This window comes from Scyliorhinus torazame, chromosome 18 (assembly GCF_047496885.1).
Source record: "Scyliorhinus torazame isolate Kashiwa2021f chromosome 18, sScyTor2.1, whole genome shotgun sequence".
Lineage (NCBI taxonomy): Eukaryota > Metazoa > Chordata > Chondrichthyes > Carcharhiniformes > Scyliorhinidae > Scyliorhinus > Scyliorhinus torazame.
This window is the reverse complement of record NC_092724.1, coordinates 166,316,819-166,337,260: the sequence shown is the minus strand read 5'-3', so window position 1 is coordinate 166,337,260 and position 20,442 is coordinate 166,316,819. Positions and strand designations below refer to the sequence as shown.

At 44.0% G+C, this 20,442-nt stretch overlaps 1 protein-coding gene across 7 annotated transcripts in view; it reads left to right on the top strand.

Annotated features, from left to right (window-relative positions):
• The window catches only part of LOC140395721 (C-Jun-amino-terminal kinase-interacting protein 4-like), a 272,454-nt gene that overhangs the window by 112,733 nt on the left and 139,279 nt on the right, over window positions 1-20,442 (top strand). For all 7 annotated transcript variants that reach the window (XR_011936285.1, XM_072483849.1, XM_072483857.1 and 4 more), the window contains exon 3: window positions 1,904-1,974. Coding sequence is in view for 6 of the 7 variants with exons in the window: in XM_072483849.1 (XP_072339950.1) it covers window positions 1,904-1,974 (71 nt within the window). In the remaining variant the exon portion in view is untranslated. The remainder of the gene's footprint in view (window positions 1-1,903; window positions 1,975-20,442) is intronic.

Genomic DNA, 20,442 nt, shown 5'->3' with positions numbered 1-20,442 from the left:
TTAAACTGCCACCTTCCGACGCCATCTTGGTTTTTGCTTGCCTTCCTTGCCGCTGTTCTAAAGGATCCACTGCAATCCGGCCACTTTCTCCTCCTTTTTTCATCCGTATCCAGGGGCGATTCCCTTCTGGTTTACTGCACAGTGTTTTTACCCGTCAAAATTGCCGTTGGGGCTCCTATCAAGAGCCCAAAAGTCCGTTTCACCGGGAGCTGCCGAAACGTGCGACTCAGCTGGTCATCGCCGCACCCGGAAGTCCGGAGTACACAACTGATGAGATGAAGGAATATCTCCATCGGTTTCCCATTTTAATCTCATTACTTGAATTGACACCATATGTGACTGCGGTTTGCACTTCGATTATTAAACACACTGAACAGTAAGTCACTTTTGATGGTTTTCTAGCACAAGAGCTAATTATGGAAAACATGGTGCTGTGATTACCAAAGCTAAATTCATTTATACTGGAGATTCAGCTGTCCACTGCATACACTATTCAGTTTTACAGGAGCATAGCTGGACTGAGTACATTTTCATTTATAGTACTTAATGCTTTAAAATTACAAATCATGTTTAAAGCTTTAATTTGATGATGCTGAACTGATTGTAAGTGTAAAGTGGCGCAGTTCACCCATCAGGTGGTGGTGCGCTGTGCTGGCCTGCACCTGCGTACGTGTGAAAGGCTGAAAACAGTCAACAAAGAGGATGTGAGAATGATTCTCTGCATACATTTCTGTTTTTTTAAAAAAAGAACCTTTGGAGCTTTGCAACATATTAAACATGATGCATAATTGCTGGCGTTGTACATTTTTACCCATTTGTCCTCCCTGAATGGGATATGGGATGTTGGCTAGCCTCTCATAATTTGACCAAGTGATGATGTGAAAGATGAATTGTTGTTCTTTGTGATCTTTTTGAAGTATTGTAAGGGGCCTTCCTGTTTATCCCTGTTTATTTCCTTATTTCCCCAATCTTTTATTTTTGCTGTTATATTTTTGCCCACCGATGATTTATGGGCATGTGTCTTTAAGGCAGCCTGTACCAATAATTCAAGCAGAAGGAAACAGTGGCCTGTGCCTTTAATTCTGAAGCGAAGGCTATTACCTTTTGACCCTCATCCTTAATATTTGTACCCCTCTCTCTCTCTCTCTCTCTCTCTCTCTCAGGGATTAGGTGATCGTAAACCAGTTCCTTTTATAAATAAATAGTAATTGTGTTTAAACTTACACACCTGGTGACTGTAATTATTGGGCAGCCAGTGGCCAAAGATTTTGGGTATTTTTATGCGATTTGTTGGCTAATTCACTTTTGTTGTATTATGATCCTGACCAGACCCAAACAGTGGCTAGGATACTGGGCCGAAACCCCAATATTTTATTTTGTAAGACTTTGCGGAAAGAATGATTAGCTCCAGGAGTAATTGCAGGAAAAAATAGGGCTTGGTTATTTTTAGAACAAAACTTGCCCTAGAAAATAAACATGCAGCTCTTAAACCAGCTAGGCCTAAAGTGATACTTGCATTTCAAAACAGTTCTTGTCAGAACCCGTTCAGACTAATGTTTTCGAATGTCTGCTTCACTTAAGTTGTTTCAGTCTTTTCCTCGTCTCCAGACAAGGCTGCTCTGTTTTAACTACTGTCACTTGTTAAGCTATCTCTCTGGGAAAGAAAACTGCCTCTCCTGTGGCCACACAAGGATTGCTAGATCAGGGATTACATCCTTTCAGCTTTCTCCCAAAACACTAAACTTGTAATGCTTTCAAAATTTGTATGGCAGGTCAGAAGAGAGGGACCATCAGTGTTAGTTCTGGGCTGACTGTTCATTCTTGACTCAGTGGCAGAATGAAGATGCATGGCTTTGTTGCTGACATTTTTGCAAAGCATTCTAACTTGCTTAATTATTTTCAGTTGGTAGGTTGGAAGAACGTGAGTCGGAGCTCAAGAAAGAGTACAATGCACTCCATCAAAGACATACAGAGGTAAGAGGGAAGATGTAACATGGTGATACATAATTCAGTGCATTTTAACTTCTTGGTTGTTGTTGATGGGAAAAAAGAACTTGCATTATAAAGCTGCATTCTTATCCAAGTGGCATCTGAAAGCATTTAATAAAAAAAAAATGTTTTTTTTCCAATTGAAGGGCAATATAGTGTGGCCAATCCACCTACCCTGCACATCTTTGGATTTTGGGGTGAGACCCACGCAGACACTGGGAGAATGTGTAAACTCCACATGGGATCGAACCTGGATCCTCAGTGCCGTGAGACGGCAGTGCTAACCACCGTGCTGCCCCCTATCTGAAAGCATTATATTAAGAACAACAGCTTGTTTCACACCCAATACATTATTTTTGTAGTCCAGTCACTGTTAGCTAGGAACTAATTTGTTGGAGGACAACCATCTCCGCTTTTGATGCACTCGTCCTGTGTTTTGTTTACATTTAGGATGAATAGATTTCTTGTCAATCTCTTGCCCAACTCCCCACACTTTCTATTTCAAACAATTTGCCTCCTCTCTATTTGCCCTTTCTGCCAGGACAGTGGTGCCATCCCAGTTCAAGTGGAGTACATTTCATTGCCACAGCTCCCTCCTGCCCTAGAACCATGAAAAGGAATCCCTTTTAGCTACATGTTAATTCTCCTGTTCTGTCTGCTCCACCAGTTTGCATGTTGCTTGGGCAATAATCAAGTATATTATTCCCGAGCACTGCTTTTTAATTTGAAGTAACTTCTGATGCCCCTTCAGCAGAACCACCTCTCTGTTCCTATGTTCCACATGGACCATGATGACAATTGGACTGGATTTATCCCCACCCTTTCCAAGATCCTCTCCAGCTGCCACGGGATACCCCTTAGCCAGACATCTGATAGGCAACATCCTTTGAGATTCTTGTTGTAGGCTGCAGAGGACTCTGTCCCGCTGAGGTTCCTATTACTGCCACATTTCTATTCTGTTCTCTGCCCCCCGCATGCACGCCAATCCCAGACAGCCTTCTGAGCATGGTGCATTGGTCGGCATTGTAGTTGTTTCCCCTGCAGCCTGAATCCTTCTCCCCACAGGGGACATGTAAAAGCCAGCATTTCTTACCCAGGGGCTGTTTAGCACAGGGCTAAATCGCTGGCTTTGAAAGCAGACCAAGGTAGGCCAGCAGCACGGTTCAATTCCCGTAACAGCTTCCCCGAACAGGCGCCGGAATGTGGCGACTAGGGGCTTTTCACAGTAACTTCATTGAAGCCTACTTGTGACAATAAGCGATTTTCATTTCATTTTCATTCCATCCCTAATTGCCCTTGAACTTGGTGCCTTGCTCGGCCGTTTCAGCGGGCAGTTGAGAATCGGACACATTGTTCTGGAGTTGCACATCTTCCATTGTGTATTCCTTTCCGGCGCAACACTGGGAAAGTGTGTTCACTTTTGAATAGGTAGTTGTGTCCAGTCTCTCGTTTGTGTTCCATATAACGTTATGTCCCATTCCTCCAAAGGTTCCTGATTTGAAAAAGTAACCTTGCAATTTCTAATGTGTGTGATTGTTACAACGCATGCAGTCCTCCACACATTACTTGCCATACACATACCATCTAGTGACAGAAACCAAGAGCTGCAGCATTACGATGCTGAACAGACTGGCAAACTTCCTTTCTGGTTCTAATCCTACAACTACAAATAACTGAAGAGTGTTGTGAATAGATTCCTAGATCAATTCAACAACTTTTGAATTTGAGTTTTAAAATTTGGTTCAAAGAATTTTAAGTTGGGCAAGAATTCCCAAACATTAAACTATTTAAGTGTGTGTATGCATACCCTCTCTCTCCAACACTATTAACAGGAATGAGACTGCATCAGCATCCTTAAAAGCTCAGTGCAAACAGGAAATTACAAAGAACAAATTTGAGCAGTGCTAAGACCCTGAGTTACGAGAGATGTGGAACACTAGACAAGTTATTATGTTATAAAGTTAGTTCCCCTTTTAACAACCCTGGCTTTTTGAATAAAAATGAAGCGAAAATAATATCAAAGCATGTAGAAATGTAATAAACGCCGTTTTTTCTCAGCTGGGGAAATTGAGTAGAACAGATGTGGTGTGGTTCAGTGGGTACCACACTCACTTCTGAGTCACACGGTTGTGGATTCAGCCTGACTTGAGAGCCTTGCACACAAAATCCAGACTGGCAATCCCAGTGTAGGAATGAGGGAGTGCTGCACTTTTGTGGCAGTCTTTATGATGAAATATGAAATCAAGGCCTTGTCTGCCCTCAAAGAGGAGCAGGGGTGTTCCCACTGGAGCCCTGCCTAATACTTATCCCACAGCCAACATCACTTGAGGATTAAGTGTTCATTATCTCATTGCTATTTGTGAGAGCTCGCTGTGTGCAAATTGACTGCTGTGTTTCCTACATTGCAGCAGTGACACACTTCAAAAGCGCTTCCTTATAAATCCCGTTGGGCCATGCTGAAATCATGAAAACTCTTCATAAATGCAAATCTTTATTTAATTTTGTTTTGTGAGAAGTTTGATCTGACCCATTGGAATCTTGTGGTTGTCCTAGAAAATATCAAAACCTTCTGATCGGCAATTCATTTGTGTAAAGCAGCCAATACTGGTGTTACAACAGACCATTCACAAAGCAGAACATTCATGTGTTACACTGCTGTACATAACTCTCCTCCTACCCAATCAGCAAGTGGGAGTAGGACGGCTTGAAATGTGGGATGCAGTGAGAATGTCACCATTGCAGTTGGTGGATTTTGCATTCTATTTCCTGAGTGAAGACATTTTGTCGTATTGCATTTTATGAATTTTTCTTTCTGAAGCAAACATTCTTCTTATTCACTCATGGGATATTTGCCAGCATTTATTGGCCATTGCTAATTGCCCTCGAGATGGTGCTGGTGAACCATCTTCTTTTTTAAATTTAGCGTACCCAATTATATATTTTGTTTCCAATTAAGGGGCAATTTAGTGTGGCCAATCCACCTACCCTGCACATCTTTGGGTTGTGGGAGTGAAACCCACGCAGACATGGGGGGAATGTGCAAACTCCACACGGACAGTGACCCAGGACCGGGCTTTGAACCTGGGACCTTGGTGCCATGAGGCAGCAGTTCTAACCAGTGCACCACATGCCGCCCTTGTGAACCATCTTCTTGAGCTGCTGCAGTTCCTTTTGGTGTAGGTGAGAAGTACGAGCAGGGGTTGACCATATGGCGTGTTGAGTCTGCTTTGCCATTCAATATGATCGTGGCTGATCTTTGGCTGAACTCCATTTTCCCACCTGGTCACCCATTCCCCTTGATTACCTGAGAGGATGGAAATCTGTCTATTACAGCCTTAAATATGTTCATTGATGCAGCATCCACAATTCTCTGGTGTAGATAATTCCCAAGATTCACAATCCTTTGAATTAAGTACTTATTCCTCATCTCTGTTCTAAATGTATTTTAGATTCTCCAACTAACGGAAACATCTCTGTGTCCACCCTATCAAACTCCTTTCAGAATGTTGTACATTTCAAAGAGGTCACCTCTCCTCCTTCTGAAATCCAGATAATATAAGCCCTATTTACTCAGCCTCTTGTCATGGCACAGCTCATCATCACAGGGGCACATTTAGTGAACCTTTGCTATTCGGCCTCCAATGCGAGTATGCAGTGTACTAGAGACCTGATGATACACACAGTATTCTGGATGTGTTCACACGAACCCTGCACAATTGAAGCAAGGCGTCTTTATTCTTTTAGACTAATATGCTTGCAATGGAGGCCAACATGTATTTGCCTTGCTAATTGTTTTCTGCACCTGCATTCCTTGTACATGCACACGCAAGCCTCTTTGAATATCAACACTGTACAAGATTCACACCTTCTTAAAAAAATTCTGCTGTGTATTTTAATCATCAACGCGAATTCCCTCAATAATGCTCTATCTGCTATGCTGGTGCTCACTTACCCAACCTGCCAATATCTCTTTCTAGCCTCTCTATGTCCTCCCTACAGCTTAACTTCCCACCTAATTTGGTCGAATCAACAAACTTTGAAACAATACTCTCTGAATCCAAGCCATTGATATCAATTGTAAATAGCTGAGATCGCACACTGACCCTTGCGGCATTCCACGATTCACTGCTTGCCGTGCTGAAAATGGCGTGTTTGTGCCCACTCTCTGCTCTCTCCGTTAACCAATCCTTGACCCATAAGTATTACCCCCAACTCCATATTTTGCCTATTAACCTTATGAGTGGCACCGTTCAATGTTTTTTGGAAATCCAGGTGAACTTCTGTATATTTTTCCATGGGAAGTGGGCGTCAGTGGTGAGGCCAGCATTAATTACCCATCCCTCATTGCCCTTGAACTGTTAGGCTTTTTCAGAGGGCAGTTAAGAGCCGGGCACATTACTATAGGCATGGAGTCACATGTAGGCCAGATCAGGTGAGGACGGAAGATTCCCTTCCCTAAAGATCATTGGATTTTATGACAATCAACAGTGGTTTCATGGTCACTATTATTGAGCTTAACTTTCATTTTCAGATTATGAATTGAATTTAAATTCCACCAGTTGCTGTGGTGAGATTTGAACCCTCGTTCTCTTCCAATCCCAACTGATAATACTGGAAAAGTCCGATTCTAGAGTGAAGCCTAGCTTGATAGATTATAGAACCATAGAATTTGTACAGTGCAGAAGGAGGCCATTCAGCCCATCGGGTCTGCACCGACCCTCTGAAAGAGCACACTACATCGGCCCTATCCCCGTTTACCCCACCTAACCAACACAACTTTGGACATTAAGGCCAACCCACCTAACCTGCACAGCTATGGACTGTGGGACAAAGCTGGAGCACCCGGAGGAAGACCACACAGACACTGGGAGAAAGTGCAAACTCCGCACAAACAGTGACCCAAGGCCAGAATTGAACCCGGGTCCCTGACGCTGGGAGTGCTAACCACTGTGCCGCTATGCCTTGCATAACTTCTATTTTATTTGCAACTGGAAGAAAGTTACTGAGAAAATTCACAGGAATCTGCTGATGAACTTTTAACACAAAGAATAAAACATTTGTTTAAATAAGAAAAATTAACTATATTACACCAGACAAAAAGGTCTTTATACAAACACGAGAAGGTGATCTAGATATTCACTCTGTGGTGATATGCATCACTGTAAATACACAAGGCGTTAATGTAGATACACTAGAACTAAATAGACACTAGAGGGAGCACCAGGGACATCATGACACACAGACATTCAACCAATAGGTCAGTAAGATAGGACACGACCAATGGGCAGTCACGATACACACAGAGGTGACACGACCACAAGGGGGCTACCCATATAAAAGGTCAGGGCACACCTGCTCTTTCTCTTTTCCACTGGCGACACTCAGAGACAGGGGCAGATCAGGGAAGCATCACACCCACCGCATGGATTAGAGCAGACTGTTTAGTTTGATTGAGTTACTATAGTTAGATTAGCAGGAGAGTTGAACCCAAGTAGGAGAATTGTTAACTGTTCAATAAATGTGTTAAATCTTATCTCCAGGTCTGAACCTTCCTTTGTCAGAGTATACATCAAGGAAGCAGCTTATGCTACATGAAGAAGCAGAACACAACACACCCAATCCTTAGCTCCAGCTGTATCGTACAAATTCTGAAAGATCAAACAATTTACCATATCTATCTTGTACTCTAATATTCAGGGTAGGCATCCAGCACATGTGACCCAACTGGAAAGCTGTGGTCAGCTGCACCACACTCCCAAGATAAATGGCAGATGCAAGCAAAGCAGAAGCTGTGGATTTTTCAATGACCCACCCAGCCGCTTGTCACAGAGTGAGCCAACTGGCCTCACTGAAACTGTCTCCTTGCAAGGGTTTCCAATCTCCATGTTTGAAGGACTCTCATGGAATTCTCTCCAAAGGTTGCTCCCACTTGGATGGCTTTAACAAGGAGTCACCTCCAAATTCCTTTTCCCCTGGATCTCCGAGTGCGCTGCTTCACTTTCCAAGCACACTTTTAGATCTTCAGCCATGCCAAGCAGAACCATTGCTCCAAAAGAGTACCTTTGCCCTCGCATCCTGCAGCATGGAGTCACTAAACTTTCACTGCCCTCTTAGATCTCCTGGTCTTCTCTCAAGTGTTGTTACTTGTGCACATGTGCAAGGCTGGTTCCGAGCCTAAAGATGGAGAAATCAATGAACTATGCATACCTCCTGGCTGGGGTATGCTCAGGAGGCCTGAACTTCCACCCCCTGGCTGCTGATCCGAAACCAATATAAGCATTTGCCTTTCTTATTAGCCTGGGCCTCTGGATTACTAGTCCAGTGAAATTATTACTGCGTCACCATCTTCCCCATCCATGTGGATACTCCATCTACTGGTTCCCATTATCTACCTTACTGGTTACATCCTCAAAAAAGTCTAATGAATTTGTCAAATGGGATTTACTGTCAGTAAAGCCACGTTGTCTTGTTCTAATCATCCACTGATTTTCTAAATGCATTAAGACTTCCTTAATAATACATTTCAGCATTTTTGCAACAATTGATGGGCTAACTGGTCTGTAGTTCACAGTTTTCTCTCCCCCTCTCTTGAAAAGTGGAATTTAGCAATGGCTATTAGCAGTTGCACCTTTCCATTAGTGTTTTTCAGAATCTTCAACTTCCAATGTCTCCTGGACAAGCAATATCTTCATTTTAAAATGTTCATCCTTGTTTTCAACTCCCTCCTTAGTTTCATCTCTCCCTAACTCTGTAATCTCATGAAGCCCGACAACTCCGAGAGCTCTGCTCACCTGTTTCTAGCCTCTTGAGCATCCTCAAATTTAGTCACTGCACCGTGGGCTGCCACGGCCCTAAGCTCAGGAATTCTCTCCAACCTAAACCTTTCTGCCTCTTTACCTCATTTTCCTCTCAAGATGCTCCTTAAAAACTGCCATGTTTACTGTTTTTGTGTTTCAACTTTGTCTTGTTGATCATCTCACAATACAACAGATGTTCTATTATGTTCTTGGATTATCACCGTGCTGTGGTGGAGAGGCTTGAACGTTGCGTTCATACCGAGAGCAATGCCACTGGGAGTCTTCAGCTCCTGGCAGGTCACCCATGACGGTAAGGTCGGAGGGGACGAACCAGACAGCACAATCCAAATCAAGTCCTCAACGGTGGAAGAGGTGGTGGAGGATACTGGTATGGTATCAACATGGGGGGAGGGGAAGAGAGGGGAAAGGAGAGGGGGAGAGGAGGGGGGTAGGGGGGTGGGGGGGCACCCTTGTCCCTGTGCAACCCCTCCCGCGGGGGGCACCCTTGTCCCTGTGCAACCCCTCCCGCCCCCACCCAAGTCGCTCGAACAGGCCTTGGAACAGGATGATGAATGGCCCCACGTTATGTGCAAGCCCTCGGCCGACCCTCGGATGGTGACCTTCTCCAGGTGGAGAAATTCAACATTTGAGTTTCTTGGGTGGTCAATCGTACTCGTTAGCGAGTGATCGCTGAAGACGATGATTATGTTCAAGGTGCTGTATAAATGGAAGTTGTTGCCACAGCTTGTAGGTGGAGATGTGGAGCTTGGAAGTTATGGTACTGCAGCCCCTTGTTTTGTCACTAGAGGGTGCTCTAATACTCAATGTTGCTTGCTAACCAAAGACAAACTTAATCTCTACACAATCTCCCTGGGTAGATAATTTGTAATAGTTTCCACAATATTATGGGCTGGATCTTGCTGGAAAATCAACAGCAAGCTAATGTTGCATGCCACTATTAGATTATAAATCGACCAATAAGTTTAGGGAATGAACAGATACTCTTGATGGTCAGTTTATATCATTCCACCGTTTGCTTTGCATAATCTGGAACAGACCGTGCAGAAGGAGGCCATTCAGCCCATCAAGTCTGCACCGACCCACTTAAGCCCTCACTTCCACCCTATCCCCGTAACCCAATAACCCCTCCTAACCTTTTTGGACACTAAGGGCAATTTAGCATAGCCAATCCACCTAACCTGCACATCTTTGGACTGTGGGAGGAAGCCGGAGCACCCGGAGGAAACCCACGCAGACACGGGGAGAACGTGCAGACTCCACACAGACAGTGACCCAGCGGGGAATCTAACCTGGGGTAAACGGTGCCTTCGCTTCACTGTTATGATTAAGATCTTGCTGGATTTGCACATGAATTGCTTATTATACTTGCCACAAAGTAAAATCTGGCGATAACAACTTTGCGTACCATTTGAACAATGTGATAATTGTTAATACAATTGTAATCAAACTCTCTGGCCCAGAAATGTAATAATTTGAAGTGTTGAATCCTATTCCTGCGTGTGGTGAATTCTTCTAAGAGATGTAAAAAATGTTAATTTCTTTCACACTTTCCCTTTTTTCCTGAATCCAATCTCTATCTGATTTAACTCTGGATCACCCTATTTCCTTCTCTGTCCTGTTTCATTCTCAATCCTTCCTTCGCACTAACTAAGAAAGTACTTTGTTGACCTGGCCATTGGCTGAAGTCTCAGATTTTCCATTGCTCTTAACGAACCATTATCAGATTGCAGTTCCAACAAGTTAGAAACATTGCCAATGACTGGCGAACCAACAGAAAGTAGAGAGTGGGGATCAATGGGTCTTTTTCAGGTTGGCAAGCTGTAACTAGTGTGTCGCAAGGTTTGGTCTTTGGGCCCCAACTATTTACAATCTGTACTAATGACTTGGATGCAGACAGAAGATACTATAGCCAAATTTGCAGATGACTCTAACATGGGTTATGGATGGGTTAGATGAATGGGCCTAAATTTGTCAAATGGGATTAATATTGATCGGTGTGAGGTTACCAATGTTGGTCAGATGAATAAAAAGATTAGTTATTATTTAAATGGAGAGCAACTTCAAAATGCTTGGGTGCAGAGGGACCTGAGTGTCTTTGTGTATGAATCGCAGAAAGTTGGTATGCAGGCGCAGCAGTTAATAATAATCTTTATTAGTGTCACCAGTAGGCTTACATTAACACTGCCATGAATTTACTATGAAAATCCCCTCGTCGCCACAATCCGGTGCCTGTTCGGAGGGAGAATTCAGAATGTCCAATTCACCTAACAGCACGTCTTTTGGGACTTATGGGAGGAAACCGGAGCACCCGGAGGAAACCCACACAGACACGGGGAGAACATGCAGACTCCACGCAGACAGTGACCCAAGCTGTCACAACACCAGGGTCCTAGATTTGATTCCCGGTTTGCGTCACTGTCTGTGCAGAGTCTGTAAGGAAGGCAAAGGAATTGTATCATGCATTGTTAATGAAATAGCGTATAAAATTCGGGAAGTGCTGGTGCAACTCTATAGGGGATTGGCAAAGAGAGATTGAGCAGTTTAGGCCTATCCTCGCTGGAGTCTGAAAACATGAGATGAAATCTAATTGAGGTATACAAGATGCATAAAGAGGATTGACAGGGTAGACAAGAGCGGATGTTTCCTCTTGTTGCACGAGAAGCCATCGTTTTAGGCGAAGGGGTGGTAGATATAAAACAGAAATGAGGAGGGATTACTTCAAAGGGTCGTGAATCTGTGAAATTCCCGACCCCAGAGTGCAGTGGACGACGGAACACAACAGATGTGAGGAGATAGTTTTTAATTAATCACAGGGTGAAGGGTTATGGGGACCGGGTTTAATTAGTTGCAGGATGAAGGGTCATGGAGACCGGGTTCAATTAGTTGCTGGATGAAGGGTTATGGAGACCGGGTTTAATTAATCGCAGGATGAAGGGTTATTGGGACCGGGTTTAATTAGTTGCAGGGTGAAGGGTTATGGAGACCGGGTTTAATTAGTTGCAGGATGAAGGGTTATGGGGACCGGGTTTAATTAGTTGCAGGGTGAAGGGTCATGGAGACCGGGTTCAATTAGTTGCAGGATGAAGGGTTATGGGGACCGGGTTTAATTAGTTGCAGGGTGAAGGGTCATGGAGACCGGGTTCAATTAGTTGCTGGATGAAGGGTTATGGAGACCGGGTTTAATTAATCGCAGGATGAAGGGTTATGGAGACCGGGTTTAATTAGTTGCAGGGTGAAGGGTTATGGAGACCGGGTTTAATTAGTTGCTGGATGAAGGGTTATGGAGACCGGGTTTAAATAGTTGCAGGATGAAGGGTTATGGGGACCGGGTTTAATTAGTTGCAGGATGAAGGGTTATGGGGACACGGTTTAATTAGTTGCTGGATGAAGGGTTATGGGGACCCGGTTTAATTAGTTGCTGGATGAAGGGTTATGGAGACCGGGTTTAATTAGTTACAGGATGAAGGGTTATGGAGACCGGGTTTAATTAGTTGCAGGATGAAGGGTTATGGGGACCCGGTTTAATTAGTTGCACGATGAAGGGTTATGGGGACCCGGTTTAATTAGTTGCTGGATGAAGGGTTATGGGGACCAGGTTTCATTAATCGCAGGATGAAGGGTTATGGAGTTTCGCATTTTCCTAATCGGTAACTGTCTCCGAATGTCACCAGGGGGCACTCTAGCTATTTCCCCTGGTTGTTCCAAGACTTCAACGTCTCTCCCTATCACTAGGGGGAGTTCTTTCTCTTCAAAATCATTTGTTGCAGCTTCCTTTGTTCCTGAACCTTGTGGTTTCTCCTTAGTTTGGAGAGACTTAGGTGGTATACTTAATTGTTTCTGGTGAGGGTCAAGCCCCTCTCTCGCTGTCCGAGATCTTGCCCTAGAGCTAACTGGGCTTGTGGAACAGAGCTCCTCTTGCTCTACTGATCGTGAAGATGGTAAATCAGGACCCACACTATCACCCAAAAGGGCTTGAGTTACTGGCATATTTGGAATCTGGGGAGCAATGACTGGATATATATTATTATACTCTGGTGGTTCTGGAATGAGTGCAGACCATGCTACAGGTGCAGACGGAACTTTCAGTGACTTTTCCAAATTATTGAATTTATCATTTTCTGTCAATTCAAGGCCAGCCATTGAACTACGTAGCTCATCTCTTGTTTGACCCGCGTCTTTCCTGTCTCTACTTGCGTTTTTTTTGCATGCACATTCCTTTTTCAAGACCTGTAATGTTTTTAGGTTACCCTGTTCACTAATTGGAATTCCCATTTTAAGGGCCTTGTCCTGCCAACTCGACAACATGATTTTATCTCTTTCCTCTTGACAATATTGCCTCCATAATCCAATTAATTCTTTTGCTTTCATACTTTGACTCTTTTTCCAAATTTGTCCCTGGATTTTCTTAACCATTTCTAGGTCTTTGGTGCCCCCCAGTGGCCATTCATCTCCCATTTTACTTCTTAACTGTGCTGACAATTTTCTAAAATCCTTCGCTTTATCCGGATACTTATCACATAATATTTGCAGTGGCATGCCTGGATCATTTGTGCTATCCAAGGAATTCCCCATAATCTCAACTAGTCCTCGGAACTGCGTTTTTCGCCACTACAGTCCAAGGGTACAATTTTAGCTTAATCAACTATATATTTAACACACTCACACATAGAGTTGAACCATTTTAAATTTCAAATGTCGCATCAACCCTATAACCTAACCCAAGCCGAATTAACTCACACATGGAGGTGAACCATTTTAAATTTCAAATGTCTCATCAACCTCCCATAACCTAACCCAAGCCGAATTAACTCTCACATGGAGGTGAACCATTTTAAATTTCAAATGTCTCATCAACCTCCCATAACCTAACCCAAGCCGAATTAACTCACACATGGAGGTGAACCATTTTAAATTTCAAATGTCTCATCAACCTCCCATAACCTAACCCAAGCCGAATTAACAATATGAAATCCCATCAATTAAATTGCTAATCCCCAGACTGATCTTTGATTTCGTCGAGACGATCTTTCCGTACCAACCGCGAGTGACCAGACTAATCAGACGATAAGAAGAAGGGGAAAATCAATGCACGGTCATTTTCCAGCTGTACATTGAGGGCCCTTTCATCCCCATCCTCCTGTTCATAATCAGTCTAATTCTGATTTCGCAGTTGGTCAGGACCGTCTTGAGAAATCCGGGTTTTCGGCACCAAATGTTAAATCCTCAGTTTCTTTACCCGTCAGTCTGGCCTCAATAAAAGTCGAGATGGATTTGCAGGTACAGCATTAGTTATTTTATTAGACTTGCAAGTCTTTCTCAGTTCCCAGCAGTACAGATCACCTCTCTGCTCTCTGTACCTCCGGAATCAAGTGAAGCTATCAGACAAAGAGCTCTGTACTGATACATTCAAATGGCATCAAGTTTCACATACTCGACGCCCATAGGTCATCCTATGTCCCTCCTGACCTGTTTGATCTATTCTGATTGGCTCACTTCCAATCCCTTCCTCTGGCCCCTATTACTCAGCATCACTCTGGTGGACACACCTCTTCCTGCTTTTCCATGCGGTCTGAAATCCTTTGTCTGTGAACTAACCAGAATTAAACTGGCCTATCTTCTACATTACATTAACTAATATCTTTAAAGTAACTATTTTATATCACATTCGTCATGGAGACCGGGTTTAATTAGTTACAGGATGAAGGGTTATGGGGACCGGGTTTAATTAGTTACAGGATGAAGGGTTATGGAGACCGGATTTAATTAGTTGCTGGATGAAGGGTTATGGGGACCGTGTTTAATTAGTTACAGGATGAAGGGTTATGGAGACCGGGTTTAATTAGTTGCAGGATGAAGGGTTATGGGGACCGGGTTTAATTAGTTGCAGAGTGAAGGGTTATGTGGACCGGGTTTAATTAGTTACAGGATGAAGGGTTATGGGGACCGGGTTTAATTAGTTGCTGGATGAAGGGTTATGGGGACCGGGTTTAATTAGTTACAGGATGAAGGGTTATGGATACCGGGTTTAATTAGTTGCCGGATGAAGGGTTATGGGGACCGGGTTTAATTAGTTGCAGGATGAAGGGTTATGGGGACCGGGTTTAATTAATCGCAGGATGAAGGGTTATGGGGACCAGGCAGGAGGGTGGAGTTGAGATGAGATCAGCCATGGTTATTTAATGGCGCAGCAGGCCAGAGTGGCTGATTGCCGAATCCTGCTCCTTGTTCTAATGTTTTTTGGTTTTGGTCTGTGCCTATCCTAATGAGTAGCTAGTTCCACAAGATGTCTCACCCCAGAAAACTGTCCTTTCATGACCCATGGACTAATGTTTCATGATGCAGATGGTCCCTACCTGTGACAGCATCTCTGGTAATTCATGCAAATGGCGCAACTGTATCACCTAGTGAAGTTCTCTGAGTTTAGTGATTTTAGCCAATGGCTGTGTAGCTCTGGTGTGGGGAATAAATCGTGCTGTTGTTGTTGTGTGGTGATCTGTCTGAAAATGTTCCTCTGTTGTCAACTGAAACATAAATCCTTACTTTCAAGAGAAGCCAGATTTGAGGGAGGGCTTTGAAATCCAAGCACAGGGGAATAAACTATATTGATAGTCAATTGGGAACACAATTTACTAATCATCTGGGATATCTCTTTTCAATCCACTTTGCACCATTCCAAAAGAGAGAGAATTCTGTAGAATTTCCAGCCTCTGGCCCTCCGAACCAAAAGAAGTAATACTGAGTGTGTAGCATAGATGGTTACAAACTATATTGCTGACTTAATCGTGCTGCGTTTGGCTCCAGTATACAATATTTTTTTTGGTTTTAAAAACAGGAAATCTTGTGGTGTGATTCTATTGGTTCAAACAAATTTCTTTTTAAATGTTCGTAATCCCTGCCAAGATCATATAATGTCATTATACAAAGCCATTTCTCTTCCATTATACAGCGCAGAATTCTCATGGAAATGAGTTTTTGTAACTTGCTCACAAAATTCTTTTTATTTTTCATATCAAAAGTGTTATAAGTTTTTGGGAAACTAGCAAGATTGTGGCAGTGGAAAGGGAGGGAAGTGAGAGATAGTGTTAAGTCACCTTCCGTCACAACAGTAGGATGGAGAATTGGGTCATCCAGTTTTAAATTGATTACATATGGCGGAGCAACTACACTGGAAAAGTATGATGTTGGCAGTAAAGATTCGGTTGTTACAATTATCTCGATATGAAGGCTGTAGGGAAGAAAGTCAACATGAAGCAGGCTATTGATTTAATTTTGGGTATTCAAGTGGAAACTAGGAAGTAAAGCTTTCTTCTCTTTGTTACATGTATTATATCGAAAATATCCTCTTTGTTCGCTCAGCTGTCCACACTGAATTCAATGTCTCTGTGTCTTTAGTTAATTAGGGTCATCATGCTCACCCTTTCAACTTCTTGTTTTATTGACTGGAAGCATCCTGACTGTTGCTGGAAGGGATTCTTCCCTGATTAACTTCATAAGCCCCCAGGCCTGAGTGGCTTTCAGTTGATTGTTTTCAACTTGGGGCTTTGAAGTATTTTCTGCAGAAGAGGTTTCTTTATTACCCAGAATGGCAGACGAGTTGTAGCACAGTGGAAGGCCATTTGACCCATCTGACCTGTGCCCATTCTCTCCAACAGGAACTTGGCTAGTCCCATTCCGCTGTCTTTCCCAGTCGCCCTGCCAATTCTTTCTGTTCAGATAATTATCTGATTCCGGTTTGACATCCTTGATTGAATGTGCCTCCATCGTGCAAAAAGGTTTTCCCTCAAGGCACCGTTACATCTTGTGTGTTAAATTGGTGCCCAGAATCCTGTGTGACTTTCTCAACCTACGCTGCCACCCTCAACACTTTGTGTGCATCATCCTTTATGTCCAACAACTTTGATATCCTCTTTAGAATTTTACCCTTTATTTTATATTGCCTCGTCTCATTCTTCCTCTTGAAATGCATTACTTCACACTTCTCTGCATTAAGTTTAATCTGCCACATGGTTACCTATTCTGCCAACATGTCTGTATTTTCTGGAACCCAAGCTCAACAGATCATAACTTTTATTTTTTTGTTTACAAATGTGGATGAACAGTCACAGGGCTGTCAATTAACTTTTAACAGAAGTATAAAACCTTTATGAAATGCAAAAAGATTGACTATAGCATAATATTCCTTCACCCCACCTATATCTTCATAGATGTATACAGATTTTCAAGGATAACAGGTGACAAACTATATCTTTTACTATCATGTTCTTAGGAAGTACACAGTCATGTAAACCAACAGGTCAACTGTGGTCATCCACTGCACTTTGAAACAAAGGTCTTGAAACTGGTCACCTGAGGAGGAGCAGTGCTCCGAAAGCTAGTGTTTGAAACAACCCTGTTGGACTTTAACCTGGTGTTGTAAGACTTCTTGCTGTGCTCACCCCAGTCCAATGCCGGCATCTCCACATCTTTGAAACAAAGTGATGCCACCTAATATAACGTCTGTGAGTTTCTCATCAAATCCCCTCCAGATGCTTGTCACACTGGTCTCACTGGAATCTGACTTCCACACAAGGTTTCCACATTCAACTCTCAGAAAAACACACTGTGGAATCTTCCCCTAAACAATACTTTCTCTTGGAAACCTTCACCGAGGGTCCACTTCCAGGATTTCGGACTCTTCTTTTAGTATTCCTCTGCTTTGGATTGCTAAGTGCATTCAAGCTTCCACACAATCTCTCGGGTACCCAGCCATGCCAACGGAAGACGACTGCTCCACAGGCTGTATTAAGATGTCACCAACCTTAGGATCACTTTGACCTGAGATGACTGACAAGGGAAGTCAGGGACAGCATAAAAGAAAAAGTATAACGTGGAGAGGATTTAAAAGCAAGCAGAGGACAACTAAGAAAGCAATCAATGTCGAGAAGATGAAATTTGAGTGTAGGCTAGCTAGTAATATAAAAGAAGATTGCAAGAGGCTTTTTTTGTATATATATATATCAGGTAAGAGATAGGGAAGAATGGACATTGGACCTCTGGAAAATGAGGCTGGAGATGTAGTAATGGGGAACAAAGAAATGGCAGAAGAACCGAATAGGAACTTTGCATCAGTCTTCATGGTGGAGAACACCTATGGCATCCCAAAACTTTGAGAGTCAGGGTACAGAGGTGAGAGAGAAGGTACTGGGGAAGCTGAAAAGTCTGAAGTGGATAATCACCCGAACAGGATGGAATACACCCAAGGATTCTAAAAGAGATAGCTGAGGAGATTGTGGAGGCATTGCTGGTGATCTTTCAGGAATCACTGGAGGTAGGAAGGGTCCCAGAGGACTGGAAAGTGGTGAATGCAACACCGCTGTTCAAGAAGGGAGGGAGGCAGAAGACGGGATATTATAGGCTGGTTAGCCTCACTTTGGTCGTTGGTAAGATATTAAGAGTTCATTATTTTTTACAATCCACCTACCCTGCACATCTTTGGGTTGTGGGGGCGAAACCCACACAAACACGGGGAGAACGTGGCAACTCCACATGAACAGCGACCCAGAGCCGGGATCGAACCTGGGACCTCGGTGCCGTGAGGCAATTGTTTTTCTTTTGCATATGTGTGTCCGAGCGCGGAGGAGTGGTGGTGGAGGGTGGGTGGGGGGGGGGGGGGGGGGGGGTGCACGACACACAATGACAATAGGTGGGAAAATGTCTGGCACCATGGGCGGGGACCACCAAGTTAGCTGGGTGGGCTAGCTGACGGAAGGTGGGGGTGGGCAGATGTTATGCCTGTTGAAATTGGGGTGGTTTTCATAGTACTGTTACTGGGTGGTGTGGAGGGGTGGGGGGGGGGGGGGGGGGGGGCGGAGAGACTTTTGCTGTGGGACAAAAAGCAGGTCGGGGATGGAGGCTGCCTGGGGGCGGGCTGGAGACTGGCCCAAGAAAGGTGATGGCTGATCGGCGTTTGGGGAGAGGCGCCCCCCAACCTGGCTGATCACATGGAACGTAAGAGGGCTAAATGAGCCGGTTAAGAGGGCACGCGTGTTTGTGCATTTGAGGGGACTGAAGGCGGACGTGGCAATGCTACAGGCGACGCAACTTAGAATAACTGACTGTCTGCCCGTTCGCTTTTTTTCCCCTGACTGTAACCCAGCTACTCTTGTCCTGTACCTTGGGTGTGGCTACCCCCCTGTAGCTCTTCTCTATAACCCCCTCTGCCTCCCGGATGATTCGAAGTTCATCCAGCTCCAGCTGCAGTTCACTAACACGGTCTCTGAGGAGCTGGGGTTGGGTGCACTTCCCGCAGGGGTAGTCAGCGGGGACACCGGTGTTATCCCTCACCACCCACATCCTCCAGGAGGAGCATGCAATTGCTGCCCTAGCCTCCATCCCCTCTGATCTTACAGAATGGAGCTGCCCTGTGTATCTTTTGTTCTTGTGGGTTGAACATTTGCAGATCCAGGGCTGCGGTGTTACTCGAGCACATTCTGGGGGGATTTCCACCCCCCCCCCCCCCCCCCCCCCACTTCTCTGGAAAATGTTGCCTGAAATAATTAAGAGAAAAACTTTTCAATCTATTATAATTTCACTCACAATTGTAGAATTCTTCACTCTGAGCGTGCCTTTTTTAAGTGCAGTGTTCTCGAGAGTATTCCGAGTTTAGGACATTGGAGCTTTTGGTTATTCTAGTTCCTTTATCATTAATTGATATGCTAATCTTTCTGTTAAATTCTATGAAGTATCCTTGACAACATGGCCACAGGCTGAAGAATGCTGTGTAAATTGTCTATTGTGAATACTAATGCGAGGAATTGATGTGAAAGGTTAGAGATATGATTCTTCTCTTCCAGGAGTATGAATTCCTCCACGGCTTAAGGGGGCCTGAATGTTCTGTAATCAGTATAATGCTTTCACTGCTCTAACTCTACAACAAAGAACAAAGAAAAGTACAGCACAGGAACAGGCCCTTCGGCCCTCCAAGCCCGTGCCGACCATGCTGCCCGACTAAACTACAATCTTCTACACTTCCTGGGTCCGTATCCTTCTATTCCCATCCTATTCATATATTTGTCAAGATGCCCCTTAAATGTTCCTATCGTCCCTGCTTCCACTACCTCCTCCGGTAGCGAGTTCCAGGCACCCACTATCCTCTGCGTAAAAAAACTTGCCTCGTACATCTACTCGAAACCTTGCCCCTCTCACCTTAAACCTATGCCCCCTAGTAATTGAACCCTCTACCCTGGGGAAAAGCCTCTGACTATCCACTCTGTCTATGCCCCTCATAATTTTGTATACCTCTATCAGGTCTCCCCTCAACCTCCTTCGTTCCAGTGAGAACAAACCGAGTTTATTCAACCGCTCCTCATAGCTAATGCCCTCCATACCAGGCAACATTCTGGTAAATCTCTTCTGCACCCTCTCTAAAGCCTCCACATCCTTCTGGTAGTGTGGCGACCAGAATTGAACACTATACTCCAAGTGTGGCCTAACTACCCAAAAGTTTTCCTGTCACTGGTGCCCATTTGCTATATATGTTAACTAAAGGCTAGTTTATTGATGAAAAAAGGGACATGCTGTCAAAGCTGTTAGTTTTGCATTCATCAGACAAATTCGCAAGAATACCAAATCTCAAAGGGGAACAACAATATATACT